Below are 26,146 nucleotides of genomic sequence, written 5' to 3'. Positions count from 1 at the left end.
GACTTTCATACCATATAGCAATACTGCTAAGAGGACGTTCATACTATACAACAGTGCTATACAACAGAAATTCCTAGATAATGGAGATATTCTACCTCTTTGCTGGGTAATACGACAGCCACTATCCAGATATCATAATTTAACACTTATAATATGGCTGAGGAACAAAATTTTAATTCTGGTGACTTTCTATTAATTTGAATTTATATTAAATAGCCATATAATGCTAGTAGCTTCTGTATTGGGTAGTAGATCTACAGTTATATAGAAAACCTTTCCTTTAAAATAGGGCTAAACATTGGTTTTTAACTATACAAAATAGGTAGCCAGAACTGGGAAATCTCACCACAAAATCAGAGGTACACTACTCAAACACTATAAGCAGTGAGTAATCTTCCTCCCTTTACTGTTGAAATTCTGTACACATGCTGTCCTGTATCCAGGATCTCATTTTCACCCATTAGTTAACCTATGGCTCCCCAGATGACATAGTGCTGTGTTCCGAATTTTCCTAACTTGTGTCCTTGGGCATCTTCGCTTGGTCCTAGGGTGACTCAGATACAATTAACCATGAGCTCAGGCTCCTAGGTTGTTTCTCCAACAGAACATGCTATTTCTACTTCAAGATCCATGGCTAGGTGTCAAATCCATGCCTCCAAACTCATGCCTGGCTCTGCTCTCTCAACTCCTCAAAGTTGAAACTCTTTTCATGGAAACTGCTGCAGACAATTTGATGACATGATCCTCACTGTTCTATGTGATACAACAGCCCTTTGGATTTCCTTAAATCAAAAACTGGTCTTTCTTAGAGCACTAGCAATCCTATTGTTTTGCTGAGTCAAAGAGGCTAAAACTGACTTCTAATGTATCCTCAAAAAGAGAAGAAAATTGCATTACAAATATGAAGATTCAAAGAACCAAATAAGTAGCAGCACCTGGTGAGATAGGAAAACTTGGAACAGAACCACAAAGGGTTGTTGTTGCAGAGAGATGGCAATCTTCTCTAACTGCTTCTCATAGTTTTAACTTAATAATTAACCACAGTGCAATCTGTTATTAGAATTCTGTTCATGGTTCATAAGGCTTTGCAGTAAACACAGAAATCCACATGACATTGGGCTAGAAGTCTAAAATGTCCAGAAGCCTCACCAGCAGCCAGAGTGTCTGTGGCTTGTGTTCTATTGCTGTTCTTGTGACATATTCATATATCCTTCACAGCAGAACTGCAGATCAGATAGCCCAGAAAGCCAGAGCATACAATAGAATGATACCATGCAAGGAGACAGTGCAGGTCTACACTGAAATTAATAGCAAACCAGAGACCCCAAAGGTGCAGGTACACTAAGGGAAGCTAAGCACCTCAAACCTAGAGGATCAACCTAACAGAAAAGGGAAGTTTATACTCATGATATTTTTAATGAAAAATTAAAGATATAAAAGAATATAGATGACCCCTAAATTCTCAAAACAAATGAATGCATAGTTCCTATTGTGATATCATAGCCAAGATGGTAGTAATTGGTGCCTGTTGTTTTACCTGCCCATCTCTGTTCATCTGTCTGACTTGTTCAAATTCTAGTTTGAAAGAGTTAAGAAGCACATGAAAAAGTGTGACCCAGTGGTGTCTGGGTGGCCCAGCAGAGGTCTAAGTACAGGAAGGCAGCTCAGGCAGAGAGAACGGCAGCTTAGCAGCATATAGACCTTGATTCAAACCTTGAAGTGGCTGGTATTTTCATGGTGTCTGAAGAAAACTGTTCTTTCTTCCTGATCCCTTCTTTCTCTTCAGTAAAAGAAAAGTGATGATATCCACCTCACTGTCTTGGCTTGAGGATTGTGTGAGATATAACACACAATTCACTATATGACACAGTATGTGATTAATGTTATCTCTTGTTATTGTCAGATTCTCTGCTCTTTGTTCTAAGTAAGTCTTTAAAAGGAGGACTTGTTGGGACAGGAGAGATGGCTCAGTGGTTAAGAGTACTTGCTGCATTTGTAAAGACCTGATTTGATTCCCAGCTCCCACATGGCAGCAGACAACCATCTGTCACTTCAGTTGCAAGGGATCCAATGTCCTCTTCTGGTCTCTTTAGGCACTACACACATGCATTACACAGACATACATGCTGGAAAAGCTTTCATACACATAAGAAAAATAATCCTGCCTGAGCAGTAGGAAATATAAAATCATATAAACCTCTAAATAAGCACTGTATGGGGATTTGTGGGTTGAATGAAACTCTACAAACACAGTCCTTGAAAAACAGAAGAATGGGTGACAGGAATTCTAAGGATCCCATTTGGGCTTTGAACCTTATGTTCGATAGGAAAAGCTTTGATCTGGTTGGCAAGAGGGCTCAGCTGATAAAGGTGCTTGCCATCAACCCTGACCACCCAAGTTCAACCCTGCAGAGCCACATGGTAAAAAGAGAACTGACTCCCTTAAATTGCCCTCTGTCCTGTACAAGGGCACCATGATGAGTGCACACACACACACACACACACACCTTCTGTTTTCTCCATGAAACAGAACACCGCAATACAGAAGGCCTCCTCAGAGTCCTTCCTGCTGTTTTACTTTTTACACTGAAAAGGGATGGTGTTAATTCCTATACTATTTCATTGAAGCTCATCAGTTACTTTGGATGCTATGTTAGAAGAGAGTCTGGAGAGAATGCTCCTTCAGGTCACAAAGATCTCTTCCCCTGTTTCCTGACAACCAAACTGAATTTACACAGAGACCTGGTCAAGCAACAAGCCTTTGTATAGAATATATTCCCACAGTCACCTTAAAGTGTAGCCACAGCAGAAAGACACACAGTGCACAGTGAGGGCTAGACAACAGGCACCATGCTTCTAGGCTAAGGCTCATTGGCACAAACCATGCCTGGAAATATAAAAGGGCTCCTTTCAGTAAGCACTAGAAAAGAAATCCAGAGTTCCTGGTGTATCCAAAAGCAAAACCACAGCATGGCTATGCCCATTTTGTTTTCTTTAGCTTTCTTAATAAACTTCTATTTACTCTCTCGTGATGTTAGCAACTCAAGCTTTGGCTCTCAGCAGGCCCCCGTGTTCAGCCCTACAGACGTGTATAAAGTGCTCTTTGTCAGCCTCACTGTCCAGTAGCCTCAGTACCAGAGCCGAGAATCAGGACAGTAAAGGTGGCCTCAGTGACTGTGTCCAGACAAAACAAGATGCTTCAGAAACAGGTACAAAAGCTGAAAATTGCTGTGAAGTAAAGTCAAAGTAGTAAAAACCTATTTGCCCACAAGATAGTCAAAGCATGCCGTGATGCACTCCCAAAGCTGCGCATAACTCACCAGCTCTGTTTAAGACTCAATGAGCCAGTACTGAAAATGTCCTTGGTTAATAACTACCTTCAGGCTTCTTTTATAATCTCTCTCCTTCAGTAACCACACTGTCTCTAACAAACCTTAAAATGAGTCTACTCCCAACAGAAAACTGAGAATTCCCTCCAATCATCTCAGCTTCTGACTGGATTTGGAAAATGTGGTCAAAGCTGGGAGCCATGTGCACGCACGTGTGGATCTGGTTCCATCCACACTCCTGCCCTAATTCTTGTGGCTTGGACTGCCTCCAGAAGCTCCGCCTTACTCTGTGGTTTGTGTTTGAGATCCCTTCTCCTGATTCATTGCATTCTCCTGATTGACAAACAGATTTAGATATGAAAACAAACAGTTACCTGCCCGTAATTGGTTTCTAACAGCTGTGCTGTTGTAGTGCTTTTAAAACCACAGTGAAGTTGCCACCCAGACATGCTTCCTGTTCGGTTTCAGGAGAGGCGGGGTATGTTTGGGTTTTTTTTTTCCCCCTTGTATTCTGCCACTTAGGCATCGAGACTGTTGACCAAGATAATCTGTAACTTTGGTATATCTATAACCTATTTAATTTATAAGCTGAAATATATGTTTAATTTAATTAATCTCACAAATTGAATTTAAGTAAGCAAACACCAGATTTTAGTTTTCTAGACTGGTGGGCCTTCTGATCAGATGTTGAATAATGTTCAAGGGGAAAAGAGTTGCCTGCTGTGTGATATGTACAACTTTACTGACAGATGAGAAGATTAGACCAGAGTTCATAATCTGATGATAGTTTGCCCCATAACACCAATGACTTTCACAAAGCACATCAGACTAGTTACAAGTACCATATACACACTAGCAACAATTGTAACTCCCTCTGAACTTCAGAGTAAGAGATGGGGTTTACCATTTTAAAATTCCTGTGGAAATCAAATGTATTTTAAGTATCACCTTTGATTATTTAATCAGACAACCTGCATTTTGCCCTGGCTAATTTTGAAGGCTGATAATATTTTACTCATAAAAATAATTGTGCACCTGTTGTGATGGGAATGTGGTTAAACAAATGTGAACAGGAATGAAACTCTGTGCTTTAACTGCAAGAACACAAATCTCTTGTTATTACGTCAAGAAACTCATTTTTAAAGTCATGGATGCACATTTAGATCCAATCTCTTCTATGGAGAGAGATTTGAAAATACCATAAAAGCACATAGAGCAAACAGTTGTGAGAAAACACTGGCTGAGCTACTGAACCAATACCTGTGGAATCCCATCTCTGTATCAGACCCTGCCTCCATCTGCCTCACTTCCTCTCCTGGCCAAACCATCTAAATGATGTTGAGCCATTTCTGTGAAACAAGTCCTTTCCTTCCAGCTTATGATCAAAGGAGAAATAGAGTGTGGGTCAGCAGGAACTCTGCCCTCTGGCTCCTTTCTTATTCTCAGACCCTTTCAGCAGTAGAGGTCTTTTTCAGTACCCAAATTCTGTGCTTTAAAACAGTCTGGGAATCATGAAGAGAGTCAGACATGGGCCTTTCTCTGTGGTTTCAGTCATTTTTGAACGGATTTCCTAAGAGCTACCAACTTGTGCTGGACTATTTAGTCCATTTCTGGGTGTAATCAATGCCAAAGTGCTGAAAAGAGGCTCAAGGGAAAATAATTTATCCAAAGTTAAAGTAGCTAAAATGTGCACTCAGTTATAGTGTCTCCCACTGACCCCGCAGGCAGGCGGTGTGCCTGACGGTCTAGCCTCTTGAAGGTTGTATTCAAAGAACGGTTTTTTTTTTAGTTTACTAAACTTGGAAACTGTATTCTTTACAGTGTAGTCTCTATGCTAATTTCATCTCAGTTAATGCAATAGATGTTCAGAAAGTCAGTGAATTTTTAAAAGTGACCTAAATTCTCCAGAGTTTTATTTTTCAATAGTTTAATGTAGACATTTGAATTAAGGAGGAATCACAAACGAATAATTGCATCAAATTTCCCCAGTGCATTAAATATGCACTTAGTGGTAATTACCAACAGTGGTAACAAATTTAAAATGTACAGAATAATGTACAAGTTATGTTCACTGCATAGGCCTTTTTCATAAGAACAGCATTTGGATAAAAATGCTCTGCCTAGTTTTTGTTTTGCTTTGCTTTTTCAATCCAGAAAAAAGACCTAAATTCTAGGCTGGGGGGAGGGGGGGAGGGGTGGGGGAGGGGGGAGGGGGAGAGGGAGGGAGGTGTCCAGAACCAAGTAACAGTTCCTTATGGGATGTCACCATGACTTCTGAGAGTGTGTGCAAGAGCTGGCTCTAAACAAAGGAAATACCTACGTGGTATACTGCACCTGATGGGCTAAACACAGAGCATTGGTGGGGTCAAACAGACAGAAGACTAGTAACATCCTACAAAATCTTCTTCCAAGAGTTAGTTATGGATAAATATTTCCACAAATGTATATTTTAAATCCCTATAATTTATTCGAATGAAAAGTGAGATGAGACATAGCAAATGAATGTTAGTATATTTAAAATGCTTTTCCCTAGCTTGCATTTACTAAGATCTCTGCATAAGTGCTAAGGTAAATGTATACATAGTAAATTTTGTCTACCACAGTTATTTTCAAAACTAAGTAAGCCAAGTTAGGAGAAGTGACTTACTACGATAATCTCAGCACTCAGGAATCTAAGGCAAGAGGATTGCCGTGAGTTCTAGACTAGCCTGAGCTACAGAGTAATATTTTATTCAAACAAACAAGATCAACAAAACAAAACAAACAACATACCGTATGCCAACTATGTCTCAGGAATATTAAATGTGAACATCCTATTTTAACAAAAATTACCTGGGAAATCACTTAAGTTTTTGAGTAAGACATTTTGGCCTTGCTTAAACACAAATGTTTAATAATCCTACAAAAGGCTTGGGAGGTCTTTAATAACTAACCTGTAATTGTAACAAAATGGAAATGAAGCTGGGTTAATATTGCCAGATCTAACTTATTTGAAATTAATTTTAATAGGCAATAACTTGATTTTGGGTTGTGCAAACATTCATAGCATACCTGCATTGTAAACTTGACAGATGTGTATGGTATTGTCAGTTTCTTAGCCCAGGAGGCCTCCCCCTCAGGCTTACACACCATGCTGGCTCATTTTCTATAAAATCACTGGGGATTCAAGAGGTGGTTACCAGATACTCTTCTTCCTGTCACCACTAGAACCAACCAGAAACTTCCTTTCTGTATAATTTACTGTATGGATGAATAGATACTTATTCTTGCCTCTATTTCTGTCACTATTGTGTTTCAGTCATTCTGGCCCACTTGAAGACAACCATTCATGAGTATCATGAGGAAAGCTAAGCTGCAAGTGTCTATGCAGCTAGTGGCACCTCTGTGGACTCATCAAGACACAGAGTAAGTCAGACTTGGGTTGATGTCTTGGAAGGTGTTTCACACTTGATTTTTCTCACTTTTATGGAGATGGAAAGATGAGACTGAATCTGCCACCACCCGGTGTTGTAAATCATCATGCCAGCCTCCCAGAGCAGCTTCTTTCACTAAGTGCCACCCCCCACACAGACCGCTCTCTTTACAATGCCCCTGTCGCTGAGCCCTACCTGCTACAGGCAGGCATGTATTAAAGTATGAGTGAGTTTATGCATGCTAATGGCTATGTTCACTTATAGGTTTGAATATTAATATGAAATTTAAAAAAATGTTTCTGTTAAAAGAATATTAACTACTGTGGTAGAACTTGACCCCACCCCACCCCCATCAGCTGACATCTGACACAAATCATTAAAACTCCAGTTTTCACTAATCCCACCAGGAGAACTACAGAGGTCTTGCTAGCCACTATTTCCTGGTAAGCAATCTGAGGGGCTTCCAGGAAATTGCTAATGACCTTCATTTGACTGAAAATCTAGGCTGCAATTAGTAAAGTTTTCTTCTCCATACTGGTTGGGATGTTTATTTCCACTACAGCAATCAGGAAGGAAAAGGTAAGATGTGTTGTTTTCATGTTATATCAAAATGTATCCCTTTTAATTTTGCTATATCACTGATGGACTAATGCATATTAATGTAATCATAATTGCATAAGAATACTTTAGTTCCTTTTACTTCTACCCGAGTTTGCCTCCTTTCTGACTCTGGTACATAGCTCTTGCTAAAATTAGCCTTTTAAAAATGGAATCACTGGGAATATTTCATAATTGGAGACTATTTTTACATTTAAGAATCATTCATAATTAAAACTTTTGAAACCAGATATGATTCTAAAGTTTTGTGTTTTAATTATAATAATTAACTACAAGATAGAAGTTTCCGATTCTTATTCAGTGAATTTAAAATATGATTATGTGGTCAATGCAGTAACAACAAAGAACGATTTTAGCCAGTGTTATATTTATAAGCAGAACCTGTTATTAAACTTTAGTATTTTCTTTTATATAAACATTGATTTTGCTAATTAGATTCAGCTGATCTTACCCCAACATATCGATTTCTTTTAATCCTGACAGTTAACAATGAGTCTAATGTATCATAATACTTTAGACCTTAATCATATAGTAGGAATTTTTGCCGGTAGCTTTTGTTAGAATTTTAATTAAGAAGACCTTGTGTCTCCAACCTCCAGTGGAGGGGGGGGGGGCGTTTAATTGCTTGCATGTATATCACACAGACTTCAAAAGAAGCAAAAGATGTTTATAACAGAGAGTACAAAGGAGAGCCCTGAGATGTCTACACTCATGCAAAGCTGTGTAATTAGAAACCGTGGGTGCTGCTGGATCCAAATGGTGGATGTGTTCAGAGGGGCTGCTTCATGCATTTGTTGCTGGCTAAAGGAATCCAGGAATCTCCCATAATTACTCGCTATTGATTACAAGACATCCAAAAGACTACGTGAAATTGGCTAAACATGTTATTTGGAGCCAAATATTAAGTTTCCACCTTAGTAATTTACCATGTGGTTTAGAACAGAAGCTTTCTGGACTTATCTGGAGAAAAACAAGCTGGATTGTGTAACAGACAAAACGACTCCAGCTCTAATTTTGTGAGCATCTGTGATTCTCGATGTGACTCTGAAGTTCTACTCTATAGGAACATGTACAAAAGGCACGCTGGCTGTCAATCAACTGCATCATCTCATAAAAGAAGGAGGTAAGAAGACAATGTCCCCGAATTCACAACTCGGGGCATTAAAAAATAGTCAATTCCGATGTTTAAAATACATTAAATCTAAACAAACACTGGCACACTATTATTTAAACACATTTTTAAAAATCACAAAATGAATAAACTTTGCTGATTTTATTGGTAAAGTTGCAAAAGATTCACCCCTAGGCATTTCTGTTCTTTTGGGGGTTTTTAGAATTTATTTATTTTTATGTGTATATGAGAGTGCTTGCATATATAATATATAAATAAATAAGTAGAAAATAAATATATATGTATACACATATATACATATATACCATATGCATGCCTGGGGTCTGCAGAGGCCTGAAAAGGACATCAAGTGTCCTAGAACTGGAATTATAGGCAGTTGTAAGCCAACATCTGTGTGCTGGGAATTAAACCTGGGTTCCCTGCAAGAGCACACATTGCTCTTAATCCATTAACCTTCTCTCCAAGGTCTGTTTCTGGTTTTTGGAAGTATCACCAAAGAAAGAAGAAATTATCATAAATGTATGAGTACAAATTCAAGAAAATCTCATTTATAAACAAATATTCAAGGTATACAACCACATTTCCTGCCCAGCCAGTTGAGTACTGTGATTGCTTAAAGCAGAAAACAGTGGGTGCCATCACTTCTAGAGCAGAGCATTGGGGGAGGGGGGAAATAAACCAAGTAGGAATCCCTGGGCATGGAAGTCAGCGATTGGTAAAGAACACTGACTCTGTGGGAACTGGAAGATCCATTCTGACCTGGAGGTAACAACCCTGCCCAAGCTACTTCTAAAACATCCTGCCCTACTTAACCTTTAAGACCCATCAGGCCCTGAAATCAACCATGACTCTCTACATGCCTTTCCTTTCCTCTGAGGATTCCTGTTGGCAATCAAAGCTGAGATAAAACCAGGCACTCAGAAGTACTTCACAAAAGTATTAGAATGAAGTTCCTTCTTTCTTCCTATTGTGTTTTCTTTGTGTGCTGTCTTGTTAATATTGGAGACAGAGCCTCACCATGTAGTCCAGGCTTACTTTGAACTCACGCTATAATCCAAGCTGGCCTCAAGCCTAAAATCCTCCTTCCTCAGCCTCCTGAGTTCTAGGATTACTGGCCTGATCACCATACCCAGCTTAAATATGTTGTCACTTCAGTATTTGCTATAAGCACATATAGTTCCTGCCTTTAGATCTTCTAGAAAGAACCATGGGGAAGAAAAAGTGCAGCACCTCTGCTCTTCAGTGCACATGATGAGAAACAAAGTTGATGAAGGCCAAAGCAGGTCCTCAAACACAGCAGTGAATACTATACATGATTGTATTTCAGTAATATCTCTGAAAAACACTGGAACCATTTCCCGAAATGCCCCCTGGAAAATGTATTCTCATTCACTTTTCTATCATGTTTTTCTAAGTTGTAAGAAGACTATACCTCAAGGGCATCTGTCTTAAACCTAAATGTAGAGAGCAAAACATCTAATCCTTAGTGACACTCTAAAGGAGTCACTCGCTTCCTCTTTCCCTTCACTGCACATTGTCTTTGTGTGTCTCCTATTATCTGGGTGTTTGACAAACACAAGCACAGTTTGTACTAACTTGGGCAACCAACAGGGCTGTCCACCTGGCACAGTGCCCAAAGAGGCATCCTCACACCAAACAGGAGATGCCAGCCACCACATCCAGGGGGAGATGTGCGAAGGAGGCTCAAAACCTTTCCTATAAACTGAAGACACCGAGCAATGAGATATATATCCTCATGTTGCAGGCATGGCTCAAGGACATGACTGCATTCAGGCACATGTCAAACCACAGCTATCCTGGTATCCCCACACCCTCAGTACAACTCAAACCCCACCACACGTCTGTTGTACTGTTTTCTTGTCACATGTCTCCACTCCTCTCTCTCACTCACTTATGTACAGATGGCAATAAGTATTGTAGAGTGTTGCCTGTGTTCTGCCTCATGATCAAAGGTAGAAATGTAAAGCTACTGTGTATGCTGTGGAAGGGGCCGGGAGCCAAGTCGAGCTTCTCCCGCTAACAGTGTTAAGGCTTCAGAGAACTTAAAACCACCCCGTTGCATCAAGGGGAGATTTCTGAGATGTCTCCAGCTGTGTGCAACACTTTGAACAGCTAATTTTCTGTTTTGTTTTACTGGTTTGTAAGAATAGGTCTAATTTCTTATTAGTTTAATATCATAACATATTTTAGAATTTCTTTTATTTTCTGTTTGTTTGGTTCATTTGGTGTTTTGAGACAGAGGCTCACAATGATGCCCTGGCAGGCCTGGAAACTTGTACCTCAGGCTAGCCTCAAATTCATAAAGATATTTGCCTCTGCCTAGGATTAAAGGAGAGAGCTACCATACCTAGAAGATTTTGTCTTGTTTTGTTTTATTTTGTTTTGTTTTTTACGGTCCAGGCTCTCCTGGGACCAGGCTGTCCTCCACCACAGATCTCCCTGTCTCTGCCTTCCTTCCAAGTGCTGAGATTAAAGGCACAAACTACCACACCTGACTTGGATTTTTTTTTTTTGAGACAAGATAATGAGCCTGAAACTCACCATATGGTCTAGGCTAGATTTCATGGAAATCTTCCTGCCTCAGTCTATGAGCCAGTGCTCACAGTTTTAGGTATTTTTATATTCTATTTTGTGGACAATAATCTCACAAGACTTATTACCATGTTCCCTTTGATGTGCTATATTTCAGGTGCCCTCTGCTAACACACACAATTCAACTCTATTAGATACCATGACTTTTAGAGATGTTGTTTTGTGTTTTTAAGAACAAGTTCCCTGTTATCTCAGCTCCCTAAAACAGCATAAAACAGACATCTGCACTTCTGCCCAACAACTTCATCAGATAGCATGTGCCAGTCAATCCCTCCGGCTTGTCTTTAACTACTCTTCATAATAAATATTTGGGCTCTTCACCATGAGATTGGGGCTATTAATCTCCTGCAAGTTACCACACTGTAACCTCAAGCAATTGGACAGCTGGAAAAGAGGTGACCTGAAGAAATATGGCAGTGCATGATGCTGCGGGGCTTTTACTAGGTGTGTTTAAAGAATGCTAGGAGATACTTTAGGCACTGAACTGAAAAAACAGAACTCTTTGAGGTGATGTTTCTATTTTGGCTACAACTAACCATTCAGAATGTAGTGTAATATAAATATATTGCTATATGCCTTAAATATAAACAATAAAAACTGGCTGGAGAGATGGCTCAGTGATTTTAAGAATACTTGCTGCTCTTCCAGAGGACTCTAGTTTGGTTCCCAGTACCCACATCTACCTGTTCCCAACCACCTATAACTCCAACTCAAGGGGATCTGACACCTTGAACTTCCTTGGGCACCGGTCTTTCTACGCACATATCACAGGCATATACATACATATTATGTATGTAAAATAATGAAATAGGTCCTAGAGAGATGTCTCAGCAGTAAAGAACACTAGCTGCTGTTCTAAAAAAAAAAAGTTCAATTCCCAACACCTGGATGACAGTTCACAACTGTCTGTAATTCTAGTTTCGGGGAATCTGACACCCTCGTACAGGTATACATGGAGGCAGAACAACAATGAACAATCAATCAATCAATAATTTTAACATAATAAAACAAACCTTTAAAGAAGCAAGACAAATACTTGAGAAGACACACACTCATTGACAAGTTTGACCCATTGTAGCATAAACTTCCGCAGTCCATCAGCCTCTGTCCACGGGTTTCAGCCGGCTCGCTGGGCTTCATTTGGACAGTATTACAAGAAGCAAAGTACTTAAAGTAAAAGCTTAAAAAAATCATTGTGCCTAAATTGTGTAGGAATATTAATTGGATTAACTGGATTGAAGACTCATTTTTAAGTCTTCTCTTAAACAGTCTATGGCCCCACTTTTTTCCACTATATATTTCTAGAATATTCCACTAAGATTGATGGTGGCTATTCCCTCCTTATAGTACTTTGTTACACTACATGACCTTGAAATATAAACTTATGGAAAATATATCAATATAAATTAGTGAGTGAATGTTGTAATCATTAAATTGTCATTAAAAAAATCGTCATAAAATGACAAAAGTTCTAAAACCACACAGTCAGGGTTACACAATGCTATTTCTAGAAATACACTCAAAGCCAAGTGCCTTTAATATTAAGTTTAAAAGTTTTAAATCAAGCATTTAATGTGGGAAGTTAGAGTACATAAAAACAAACAAAAAGTAGGAAGCAAATCAAGACTAAAGAAACAGTAACAACAAAGGCAAGCTGATTATTTGACGGGTGTGCTGAGAGCAGGAGCGTCAACATGTAACTCCTAAAACTGCAGCTTTAGGGTAAATGGCTAAATAGTAGAAAACTACTCCAAGAGAAGTGAAAGACAGAAGGAAAAAACAAATTTGCAAAAGTACGATTTAGATATATAACAGAAAATACACAGAAGCCTGAAATGCTGTGTACTACAGGTTAAACCAATGATAACCTCGGAAAAATATCACAGACTGATTTAAGAAAAATTATTTTATGAAAAATATGACCTACCTTAAAAAGTAAAAAATGTTTTTAGGCTTTGGTGTTTTCAGAATATATTATTCAGAATTTGAAGAAATTATATGTATATATAATATATACATAAATAAATATTTTCTATTTCTATTACATGATCTAGAAAGGAAAGGCCAGTTCCACTTAGAATTCTGAAAGTTTTTATATATATATATGTATACATATATATGTATATATATGTGTGTGTATGCATATGTATACATGTGTATATGTATATGTATATATATATGTATAAATATATATATATATAATAAATTACAAATAAATACAAATTAATCCAATTTATGAGAGATGTACCTTGCAGGACATTCAAAGACGACTACCCCACAATTAACCTGGGTTTATTTCATAATGAATTCAAATCCTCAACCTGTAAAGCATGCCATAAACACAACATAATCCCTTAGAGCCATCTAAGAGGCTAGATCTAAAACTATATTTTTAATGATAAAGAACTATATTTTCAATAATAAACTGTATTTTGATGAAAAAATAACAACGGGCGTAGGCATGATGGTATGTGCCAGGGGAAGTAAGGGTTCAGAGTCATTCTTGGTTATAACAGCCAAGCCAGCCTGGATACATGAGATGGTATTAAAACAAATAGCTTATGTCAATACAAAGTGCAACATATTGAAACTAACACTATCGATGTTAGTTTCAAACATCTGACAAAAAACTGTGTCAAAAATTCCGCATTCTCTATTGCTTTATTCTGCTCTTAGCAATCTAGGTGACATGATATGAAATGATGAGATAAAGGCATTCTGTTCAACTGCTACACTGTTAGATCCAGTAATCTCAATACAAAGGGAAATTATACAGTGAATCACTAAACTGATTTGCAAAACTTAGTATAATCTCTAAATATAGTAACAGAAGAAAAATAATATTGAAGGATAAGGAAATGTACAGAATTAAAACCAAAATGTTCCTGAGGGACATACAAGAATTAGTTAGGAGATGAAGAGATAGCTCAGTGGTTAAGAGCATGACAGTATGTGATCTGAGTTCTGTTCCCAGTACCCTCATTGTGGTTCACAACTGTCTATAACTCCAGTTCCAGGGAATCTAGTGCCCTCTTCTGGCCTTGGTGGATACTGCATGCACATACATGCAAGCAACACACAGACACACACACACACACACACACACACACACATGAATTAACACACACGAATTAATAAATCTTCAAAGAAGAATTGAATAAATTGTCCCCAATAAAAATCTACCATTTTATAAATATGTCTGTTCATCTAATAGTTTTATATAAATATAATTTTAAAACATTTTAATGTTAATTAACACTCTGATATGAAACAAGCCAAAATAAACTTTTTAAAAGTGTGAAAATACCTTTAATAAAAGCTATGACAAATATGAAATATATTTATTACTAAAGTACTAGTAAAGATTATATAAATGGTTTCAAATGTAAATAAGTATAAGAAAGTATAATAGTCCAAGTGAAGAGGGATCACAGCATTCAATCACAATGTTATTTAAAAACAAAACAAAACTATAACTCTAGTGACATTATACATCTAAATATATTCAGGAGGGAAGAAAGGGGGAGGGAAGAAAGGTTAAATGGTTTCAACACAGAACCAACTAATTGGGAGAAAATATGGCAGAATAGTATCTAATCTCAACAGTGGGAGGTGCCTACACAAACAAACCTTAGCAGAGTCAAACATTCAACGGGGAAAGAAGGCAGGCACACATGTGCCAGCCTACGACACTATTAAGTATACCCAAGGGGTCTTGAGTTCTGACACTCAACAGGCACCAGACAAGTCCTTTAGAGGGAAATGAGCAGTGTGGTGTTGAGTAAAACGTCTTGGTAGGCAGAAGGCAACCTCACTTTATGCCACATTTTTGCCGATGATGATTTTTAAAGACTATCCAAATGCAAGCCTGCATGAGCAGAAGGAGTAGCTCATGGGGTGGCGGCACTAACTTCATACAAAACTTAGGGTACAGATGAAAGTTTAACAGAAAACGTGCAATGAGATTTATGGAGAATTAAAGAATACTTTTGCTTTATTGTATGTTGCATGCTATTTCTTAAAAGTAAATATGCATGAATTTTGGAATCAGGGGAGATAGGACCCATGACAGAATGATCAAGTTAGGAGCTACTGATAGCCCACAACAGTACATAACCCTTAAAGGGTAAGTCACCTTTAAACCTCAGAGAGATGCCCTGAGCACAGGAATGCAGTTGGACAAGTCACATAGGACAAAAAAAGTGTGTTCTCTCAGCATCAGTGAAACCAAACTATTTGGATTACCACTTTACTAAGGTTTTAATGTCTAATTAGTGTATGATATATTTTCTGTATGTAATGTTTGTGGTGACAAAATGCTAAAATATATTAAAAGGAAAATGTAGAACAAGTTAAACAGGAAATTCAGTAAGAATATTATCATTTATGTCTATAAATTCAGAATAGCTCATCACTGGAAGCTACAGGCCTCCAGAGAAACGGTATAGGAAAGCCTGATTCTGGATGCTTCACTTTTAAGAATTACACATTTTGAGCAAACTTTTGCTTATTTTTGAATTTTTAAACTCATAATTAGAATTAAATATAAATAAAATTAAAAGGTATGAGAGGAGATACACCCTGAAGTGTATAAAACGCCAAAGTGCATTAGCATGGAGATAATAAAATGTTAGCTTTCATGCTGTGGGAGAAAGCAAGACCCCATCACTCATGTCGGCAAACGCTTGCCTTTGCATAAGCCATTTCTGTCCTCACTGTTATAAAACCAATAGCTCTGGAAAGAGAAGAAAACACAAAATGACGTGTGAAGTCGCACAGCCGTGTTATTGCAGCTGGATGGAGAATATGTCATAATGACTTTTCTTTCTACCCACCAGTTATTCTGTTTTTTCCAAAATAGCAAATGGCCTTTATGAGTTCAAAGCAGAAGCAGTAAAATTCAAAATAATATTGCATTTCCATTTGATTTTGACACTGTGTTAGTTAATGGAATGAGCTATTAATTACTCTTTGGGAAGAACAACTATTCTCTGCATTTAAGTTGAAGGGAACCAGAGCTCTACCAACTTTCTACAATAAATTAAAAATAGCATTTTCATGAAGTATCTGCTACCAAATGGTTGCCTTAACTGAGCTATAGGACCCAAAAATGTTTGATAAATGCAGAGATCAAATGTGATCAAGTCCCTGAAGTGTTCCTGCATGCAGAGAGTTGGAGTCTGTGAGCAAGGACTGGTGGCATTTATAGGGGGCTCTGGCATCCTCTTGAAACACGGAAGTATAAAAAAAGCAACACTTCTCCAGAAAAGTATCCACGCGAGAGCTGGATTAGTCCAGAAGCACAGACATTTTGCTCATAGGCTAGCAATGCACTCTTTCATTTCTTAATGTTTTAGACGGATGACCTACAGGCAAGGGGTGAATCTGGGGCTTCCTAGCACCTTGTCTGGTTTCTGTCTAGTTCTGTTCTCAGAATGACAAAAATAAGTAAATTAGAAAACAAAGATACTTAGGATTCCAAGGGCGGGAAATGCTAAATCCCAGAACTCCCTTTGCTATGAATCAATTCCCAGTCCTAGTTGCATATTAACAGTAGCCATCAGTGTAACCCACACTTCCCCAGATTTTGCTCAGTGCCAAGTGATACAGTTACAAGACCTTTACATGTGTCAAAACTCTCTCTCTCTCTCTCTCTCTCTCTCTCTCTCTCTCTCTCTCTCTCTCTCTCTCTCCCTCCCTCCCTCCCCCTCCACTCCCCTTCCTCCTCCTCCTCTCTCTCCCTCCCTCTCTCTCTTTCAAGGATCATATAAAGCAGATGCTCGGATCACTTCCATGGAGACAGAAATGTAGGAAACTCTAGTGTTTAGCCAAAACTATTCAGGCATAAAGTGATAGAGGCAGGATGAGAAGCAAGGTAAATAGATCTCCAAAATTATCCATAAACTGTAATGCAGGGTGGATTCCATCTGCTTTTGTTAAGATTTTATAGAGAGACAATTTGCAGGGGCAAAAAAGAAATCACAAATAACTTCAGTCTATAAACTCTGCTAGTACTATGATTCTAAGAGAACAAATGGTATTTTAAACTGTTCATTCTTTGACAAAACTTCCTCACTGTCATCTTTGTCAAGTAGATCCACAAGATGGTTTATATACTGACACTGGGGGCAGCAGATGTGCATAGTGAACACCCTACAGAGAAGACATTCAGGGATGTGTCACATCCACTCTTCCATGGACAGAAGAGTAGATTTATTTACTCTTTAGCATTTTGAAATGAGACTGTAGGGTCCTGCACAAAGGCTGACCATGAGGTATGTGATACAATACCTGAACACATCTGATACTTTCTATATTTTACCTTTGATTTCTCCAAGAAGTTCACTCGTATTTAGTCTTTCCATTTTTTCCTTCCAATCTTTTGAAAGTAGTTTTTCCATGCAGGAGGAATCTATTAAAATACAAAAGCAAGTATTAAAGATGTGTGCTGTGGACCCAGAGGGCTAATTGCCTGAGCAACTGGCTCCTTGGGAAACAAATGCTATTTCTGCTGCTGTTGTTTTAATGTTGCCATTTCTCTATAATAAAACACTGTGGCTAAGGTAAACTATTGCCCAGGATGACAGTGTTCCACAATCCATGCCTAGCAGCCCAATTCTAGCAGTATTAATCAATGTTTATCATTTATCAGACTGATAAGACAGAACAAAGGCTCTTCTCAGAGGCTTTAAATTTAGATAATATTTCTTTTAGCCTGGGTGATTTTTTTTTTAAAGTTAAGCAAAATTTATATGGTGTGCAAGGAACAATGATAAATTGTTAAGAGAGAAGAAGCCAACAGACCTGTAACTACTTAGCATGTACAAAAGAAATTCAACTTTTGAAAAACTAAAAATCAGGCAAGTAAATAAAATTAAGACACTCTTTGCACCCTCATGGTGAAATCTGCTAAAACTTTTATACAAAAAGTAATACATTTGTTTATTAAAGAAAACAGCTTTTTAAAATACTGTCCACTCTTCTGCACTTTAAAATAATGCTCTAGATTACAGGGAGTAAGTACATATGTATTTATGAAGATTCATGATATTATATAAGTCCAAACACAAGAAGACTATACTAACAATCCCTTTTCTTCTATGTGTGTTATTTTCTTTTCAGGAGATATGGACTTGCAAGCAAGCCTCCTGCTTACCACTGTCTGTGTGTACCTTTCCAAGACTCAGCTCTTAATAAATAGGCCATGTTTCCAGGGAACGCAGATTTTAAAATCCCATTAAACTTTAGCATTCCAAGTGTCAAAATTCTGATAACTTTCTTTTTTAAATTATATTTAAAATGATTTCTGCAGTTCCAAATGCTTTTTCTCCCTCATATCAGCACCTATCTTTTGAGCATTTTCCCTTTCAGGATTTTTCCCCCTTTAGCTTCCAAATCTGCCTTGAATTTTTCAGATTGACAGTTAGGTCAAGATGGCTCTAAAGGGCTTTAGAGGCTAGATAAGCTTTGGAAAAGGCAGTGATCCTTGCTTAAGAGATGAGAAGACCTTTTCATGATTAGAAAGTATTGCTGAAAACAATTAACGTTTGTTTGTGACAAGATCAATCAATCGAGGAATGGATGGACTCCAGATCTAGTGCCATGAAAGGACTGATGCTGTCACGGCCGTGCCCTGTCTACATAGAAGGGCTATTAAGTGAGAGCCCCCACCCCTCCCTGCCTTCTTTCCACATCACATCAGAAATGCTGCATGTGGTTTATTCAGTACCTGGATTTTTTTTCTAATGTTAAGACTGAGTTTACAGAGCCAAGGAGCAAATCTTCAAAGGCATGCATGCCAGGCCTTATTGTTTCTTCAATCAGATCAAGATGGTTATAACAGTGGATAACAGTGAAACAGATCAATAAACAGTCTTGAATATTATACTCTGCTAGGGCTTGCTACATTCTCACCCATTATTGTAGGTTCTGCCGTTGCACTAAACTGCTGCTCACTAGCATAGATGCAGAATTCCCAAAAGTCTGGATATGTTAGAGTTAAGATGATAGACCAATCAGACCAAAACCCAGTATAACAAGGATGGTAACAAAGTCAAGTTCACACACACACACACACACATGTAAAGCATGTCGATAATTTCTATAAATAGACTCAAAATACTCCAGAGATTCCAGGAAAGAATGCTGATGTTCCATGGGAGACAAAGACAGTCTATGGACAATAGGAATGGATGCTCAAACACAAGCCCAGCACTTCACAGGAGAGCTATACATTCACAGGATCCAAAGCATGTGACATTCTACTAAAACATCCATCCTTGCTATTGCAGAGATCCAGCTACACCAGCTCCTGCTTAAGTAGGAAAAGCTGAAGGAAAAGATAAAACAGGCTTTGTGTGTCTACATTTATAGACAGGAAGATATTTAATAACCACAGGTAATATTTATCTGAGGGCACTAATAGTCACTACATACAACTTCATCATCCTTTGATCCTAATTCTAGGGCTTGAAATTAACAGTGTGTCTTGGCTGCTCATGTGACTGCCAGACCCTCAAGAACCATGTTGGTACTGTAGAGAAAAGCAAGTGAGGTGAGTGTGAAGGGCCAGATGATGGTCACCAAGGCCCTGTCCTGGAATTCGGGGGCTTTCTGATCAGAGGGGAGGAGACATAAAACAGATCCAAAGTTACATATGAAAAGTTTATTGTCAAAGGCCCCAGTCCCAGGGACTGTCCTACTGCACGCAGTATCTTGGTAGGGATGCAGGGTAAATGGGAGGCTCCCTTCCCATTCTACAGCAGCCTTCCAGCACAGCAGCAGCAGGCAGCTGGTCAGAGCAGACTTTATCCCATTGTGATTTAGCACAACTTCAGAGATCAAAGAAGGAAAACCACATAAATGAGACCTTGCATTCCACACAGAAAGAACAAGACAGTGTCTTCAATACAACAGTCACAGTGATTCTAAATGGGGACAAAACAAATGTCCCCTAAATAGTTTAGGGTTCTGTCATGGAACAAATATGCTTTATTTGATTAATCTGAATACAACTCTCCACTCAAGGAGACAGTGACAGTAAATTTTATTATCTAAGTTTGACTCTTCAAACTTCAGTGACTGAGCTGTCTGAAGCTACAGAACCAAATGAGTCTTCAAGCCTGAAAGGATCATAATACAATGTATGGTACACAGTAGCCCCACAATGTAAACACATTAAAAGCAGGCATAACTTACAGTGCCCTGACATTGTGTAGCTTGTCACCAGAGGCTCGAGGTCACTCCTCCTACCCAACACCCTACTCAGTGAAACCTGGGACCTCAGGTTATTTTCCTATTAATTTATGAATAATGGAAATCTGATTCTAGCTATTCTCCCTTGGAAGTAAAGATGTAGACATTCCATATCTCTAGACTCCTGCTGCATTATATAGCTGTTGCTAGGCTTGTTTGGGGGAGTGAATTTGGGGATTTTGTTTGTTTTCTTGCTTATTTTTTCACATTTAAGTTTGTTTTTTTTTTTTTTAATCTTTCAGGAAACTTATTCTAAACTTGTTCTAACAAAAGAAAGATACAATTCAGGACTTAATTTATTTAAAATATACTATAAAACAGATTGCAAAATATGGTTCTGCTTCCTAAAAACTGAGATTTTGGGCTGAGTATAGGGTGTGATTCTCCATGGTGTGCTAATGTACTGGCTAATAACATTTTATGGAGTTATAGAAGTTCAAGGTGGGATTAATCTGTGGACTGATATTTTAAGAAAGGTTTTCAATTACTCCAAATTATATATATAAAATGGTTACAGGAATACTATGATAAAGGTTTATCTTCTGTGTCAGAGAGTAAACAAATCGTAATTGAAGCTAAGGAAGAAGACAGAATGACAGGAATGTCTCTGTAAACTTGAAACAATTTATCTGTGAGTAAACATTTGGTACTCCTTTCACTTCCATGCAATTTTGAAAGTCAGAGGACTAGAATATCACAAACATGAGACAGAAAATATCTTTCAAATATTCTAGTGAAGAAGCAAATGCTTCCGTTCCTGTGTACACATTAGAAGGAATGTGTGCTTTAGTGATGCTTAAGACAACTGTTTTACATTGGAATTGCCTATTTCAAATGCAGCCTCTTTTCTCTGTATCCCAAACACTGATATTTATCTGAAGTGCCCATGGCTTTCATTTCCATCCAAACCTAACAATGTATGTGTAGTCACCCTGCAGCCCCGAGTGTTTCACTACAGATGCAGTCATCAGCTACTGTTCATTTTTCTACGCAGTGGCAAGAGCTCCACAACTCAGTGGGGTAAAATTGGAGCTTGGAGAGCTTGAAGAGCACTCTTAAATTTTAATTCAAACCCTCCAAGCTCACTAAAAATAATTAGACACCAAAATGTGCCAGTTTTATTTTGAAGTCACTATAACATACAAAGCAATGCTCCATGATGACTGTCCACACACACACACACACACACACACACATACAAACACACAATGAAACAACTGACTTTCCAAATAAGAACAAGGGGTATAAATAGAGTCTGTTTTCAAGCAAGCTCTTCATGCAGGGAGCTGACAGAAAAGCCCACAGAGTGTGTTTTTCAGACTGAACTAAACAAACCTAGAAATAACTTCTCTAACCCAGTGTGCAGATCGCCAACAACTCCACAGAAAATCCAGTGTGGAAAGAACAGTGCACACTATATCACTGAGCTTTTCTGATCTGAAAGCCAAACCTTTAACCTCTTAATGTTTCTGCTATCTTAAAATATCTCATACAATGCTATACTCCATCCTATTTTTAGGCAAGCAGCAGAGAAAGCATGCCTTTCCCATACAGCAGGGCAGCGGTATAAACATCAACACAGATGCTCTGCCAGGAAGGACTGGACTTGTCAAGCACTTGATCAGTAAGGAATGCACCAACTGTTTGGGATAATCTCGTGCCAGCCCCCTTGTGCTCCACACTCCCCTGTGGGAGTGGCCAACCTTGGCCTACTCCTTCATCTTCATTTTCCTCCTCCACAGCATACCCTCCATCCAAAATGATGAGAAGAAAGGAATGTATGCCTAGCAATGAGAAAGCAGGCTCACTTCCCCAAACAGACCAAAACTTTAAAACAATTAACCCTCCCCTCTTCTTTCAGATAAATTGCTAAGTATAAAATGCAATCTGTTCCCTTTGTTTACTCAATAAGAACAATTTGTAAATGACTCAAGGATAAAATTCACAAAATGTTGTGCTAAATTAGAACCATTATAAACATGCTAATGACTCAATACTCGAGTAAAACACACATGATCGGTGTGAAGGGAAAAATTTCGTTTCTGTAAAATTCTGTTGTGCTGCCTTAAAATGATTTGGTCATTAAATCAGATATAGTCCTTCCAGGAAAAAATGTTAATCCCACAGCCACTTTACAGAACAATGTGCTGTGAGTGAGGGGTGTGATGCAGGAGGTGGCATGTGGGGGAGAAACCAAGGTGCTGAAAATGTTGTGAGGGCTGTGCGATGCAAGACTCTCGGATGTTCGTAGGGAAACAGAGGCCCCTCATCTAAAGCCTGCCAGGCTCACATGCAGGCATTTTCCTGTCCAGAGCAATCTTTTCTCCAGGAACTATTTTTATCTACCAGACTTTCTCTTAGGCATTCCTGACAACTGGCACTAAGCATACAGTCATGAAAGTCACCCTCATGTGCTCGCCAAAGCCATCTACACCTCTCATCTGCTCGCCAAAGCTCCCAGCACCTAAAACAACCGGGGATCATTCGCAGCCCAGTTCCTCTCTCCTGTTCATCAAAGCATTGCCACTGCAGGGCAACATAGGAAAGGCAGGACACGCCACAGGTGACTGCAGGGCTCACAGCCTGGTGCTGGAACTATAACAGCCTCATTTCATAGTGAGTTAGAAAGAAATGAGGACAAGGAAGCTGCTGGCATCGCTGACTTCAAACAGATGGCGACAACTCAACTGCGCTTCAGTGCTTGCTTTACCAGAGACTATTTAAATCACTCTTTAAACATCAGTGTCATGGCCCTGTACTACGTAGCAGCCAGCAGTGGGAGAGGGGCTTTTACACTTGCTAACAGTAGCTTCAGATATAGAGACAAACATCCACTCTTTGGACAGGGGTGCCAAGAATACGGGCTACCTCAGGGAAAATCAGTGGTGTCCAGGAGTCCTGTCTCCTACACATGGTGCTTTGCTAGGGTTTCTGGCCCTCCAGTTTGCTTTTTCCATCTCGTTTAAACTGAAAGATTTCCTTTCTTAAATACCATCCACTAAGCAACCAGTACAAAGTTCTTTCAAAATTGCCTCGAACTCAACAGGTCATTAGACAGGTTTCATTTTCCCAAGAGCCACGTGTGCAGCTGAGGCCTTGGTTCTCCACTGTTACCTCTTGCACTGGAGACCCTCAGATGCTGCAGTGTTTTAATGTAATAGAAATGGCTGTTAGAAACTGGAGGTAGCCATAATACTTAAACACATCATACCAATGACATTTCCACCTTAGTTACTGCTGATCCTGTTGTATATAGTTATCAACTATTTATTTTACTATGTCAGATTCACATGTACCTAATTTTAAAAAAATATTAGATTATCGATACAATTTAATTATTTTTGTGACTCTAGTGTGTCCTGTATTCTATTTGTGTGTGAATTTGTTTTTGTATTTTTAAACAGGATCTCCCATATTCTAGGCTGGCTTAGCCTAGAACTCCCTATGTAGCCCAAAATGACCCTCCATGCTGTATATGACCAAACGGAGGGCCTAGTACCTGTTAGACAAGTATGCTACCAACTAAGTTACATCCCCAGAACCCTATAATCCTTTTTCTGAGAAATCGTTTATAATTCTGTAATTTGGTATACATGTATCGCTGTGTTTGGGGGCTCCATGTAGACACCAAAGGCAGACATCAGATGTAGTTCTCCACTGATCTCCACATATGTTTAAGACAGTGCCTCTCACTGAACTTAGAGCTGACGGTTCCTAAGGGTTGTCCAGTGAGTCCCAGGGATCCACTTGTCTCTGCCTCCCAGGCATTCACATCCTGCTCTGTGTGGGTTTTCACTTGGGTTCTGGAGATCAAACTGAGATCCTCGGCCACTGAGCTCTCTTTCCCACACACTGAGTGCTGCTGCTACTTTGTGCATCTCACCTGTTCATTAAAGCACAATGGCTGCAGGAGTTGCCAGCTGCAGACTCTGTTGCCTTCTTTCTGTTAACCCTCCTGATCACACAAAGAATTTGATTTGTCGGAATGTCTGCCTGAACTACTCAAAGCCTCTCTCATGTTCAGGCCAGAAGCAAAAAGTGTGTGGACCTTGGATTGCTGTGGATAACACAGATAGACCCTGACTGTCCTAAGAGGAAATACACACAGAAGGGAGGAGCAGACCGCATGCTGCCTTACATCACGTTATACTCTCCAATGTGAAAGTCAGACGCAATTCTCGGCCTTGGTGACATAAGCCAGTATGTTGTGTTTGCTTCAGTGTCTGCATGTTGGAGCTTTAAAAATGCCTAAACAAGCTAGGTGGTGGGAGCATACTTTTAATGCCAGGATTCAGGAATCAGAGACAGGTGGAGCTCTATGAATTTGAGTCCAGCCTGGTCTACAGAGCAAGTTCCAGGATAGCCAAGGCTACACAAAGAAACCCTGATTCAAAAAACAAACAAAAAATCTAAACAATATAAAAACTGTCACAAAAAAGAATATGATATACAATGTAGGTGTGTGATGTTCAAGGAGTGTGATATACATGAAAAGAATATGAAATACATGTCAATGTGCTATGTTCAAAGTTTGAATCACATGGAAACCAGCACCGTATTACAACATGCATGTAGGGTGTAAGCCTTGAAATGAGTTTCTGACTTGAAAAGCATGAAAAGGCCTTAAACAGCAATGCTGAGCACAGCTAGTCCTCTATAGAACTCAGTATTTTTGAACTTGATGCCATCCACTGAAAATGCAACAGAAACAAAATGAAAACAGAGACGCAGTATAACAACAGTCAAAAAAAAAACATATATAACAGACTTCCAGTTTCTAAGCTTCATACAAACAACTTCCTGCTGAACTGTTATCAAGTTAAAGTGTAAAATAAGGTTCAGCCGATGACACCCCTCTCCTTTGGTCTATTTCATTATGTACTGGCAAAGCCATGAAAGAGCAACACAATAGAAGGCTGTGCTGCCCAGTGGGTTTCAAGTCCCATCGTTATTGGCCTTAATGGTAAGTTCTATTGAGAACTCTTAGCTTTGCCATATTTAGATAAGTCTTCAAAAACTGCCCCACTCCCTTCTGCATGCCTAGTGCTTTCTCGACCATTCTCTCATGATATCCTCCTGACCACAATGCCTCCCTCTTACACACACAAGTTCACACACACACACACACACACACACACACACGCACGCACACGCACATGCACATGCATGCATGTGCATACGCACTACCACCACCTACTACTATTCTACATTGTCTGCACTTATTCACTACTTCAAATATCAAAGTTCATGCTCTATACAGAAAAATACTTGCCATGTTTCTGTTATCTCATTAATCTTCTGATCAGTTTTTAACTCTAAGCTTTAAAATTCCTGTCTCTATTACTACTACTATTTATCAGTTCTCAGCATTGTATAGATGAATACATGGCCAAGTTCACTCCATTTAATATAACATTAAGTTGCTTATGGGCAAGAAATGCCTGTAACACCACTTGTTATTCCTCCATAAGTGATTAACCCCAAACTCTGAAAATTCCTTGAAGTAGTAAAAACACATTCTTATTTAACACCAAGTAAGGACAGAAATTATTTTAGTGATATTTGTATTATTTGTCTTTTGCTTGGTGGGCTTTTATATTTCTACATGTTTATATTAACTGATATTATATATTATATCTATATACTTTAAATCTCTCAATATGTCAACTCTGTCAGAATATACATGGCAAACATTTTCCCTTCTCTACTATGCACCTAACTAACACTGTCAGGTGCCTCTTGATGAACTGCAGATTTTACCTTGGCATTATACAATTATTAACTTT

The 26,146-nt window shown here is 38.8% G+C and overlaps 1 protein-coding gene across 9 annotated transcripts in view; it reads right to left on the bottom strand.

Moving 5' to 3' along the window:
• The window catches only part of Sox6 (SRY-box transcription factor 6), a 449,973-nt gene that overhangs the window by 207,226 nt on the left and 216,601 nt on the right, over positions 1-26,146 (bottom strand). For 8 of the 9 annotated variants that reach the window (XM_052200776.1, XM_052200792.1, XM_052200801.1 and 5 more), the window contains exon 4: positions 17,428-17,517. The exons of the other annotated variant lie outside the window; for it this stretch is intronic. In XM_052200776.1, the coding sequence (XP_052056736.1) occupies positions 17,428-17,517 (90 nt within the window). The remainder of the gene's footprint in view (positions 1-17,427; positions 17,518-26,146) is intronic. 9 annotated transcript variants of the gene reach the window in all.

This window comes from Apodemus sylvaticus, chromosome 1, assembly GCF_947179515.1.
Source record: "Apodemus sylvaticus chromosome 1, mApoSyl1.1, whole genome shotgun sequence".
Classification (NCBI taxonomy): domain Eukaryota; kingdom Metazoa; phylum Chordata; class Mammalia; order Rodentia; family Muridae; genus Apodemus; species Apodemus sylvaticus.
The sequence above is the reverse complement of the archived record's forward strand: the minus strand, read 5'-3'. Positions and strand labels throughout refer to the sequence as shown.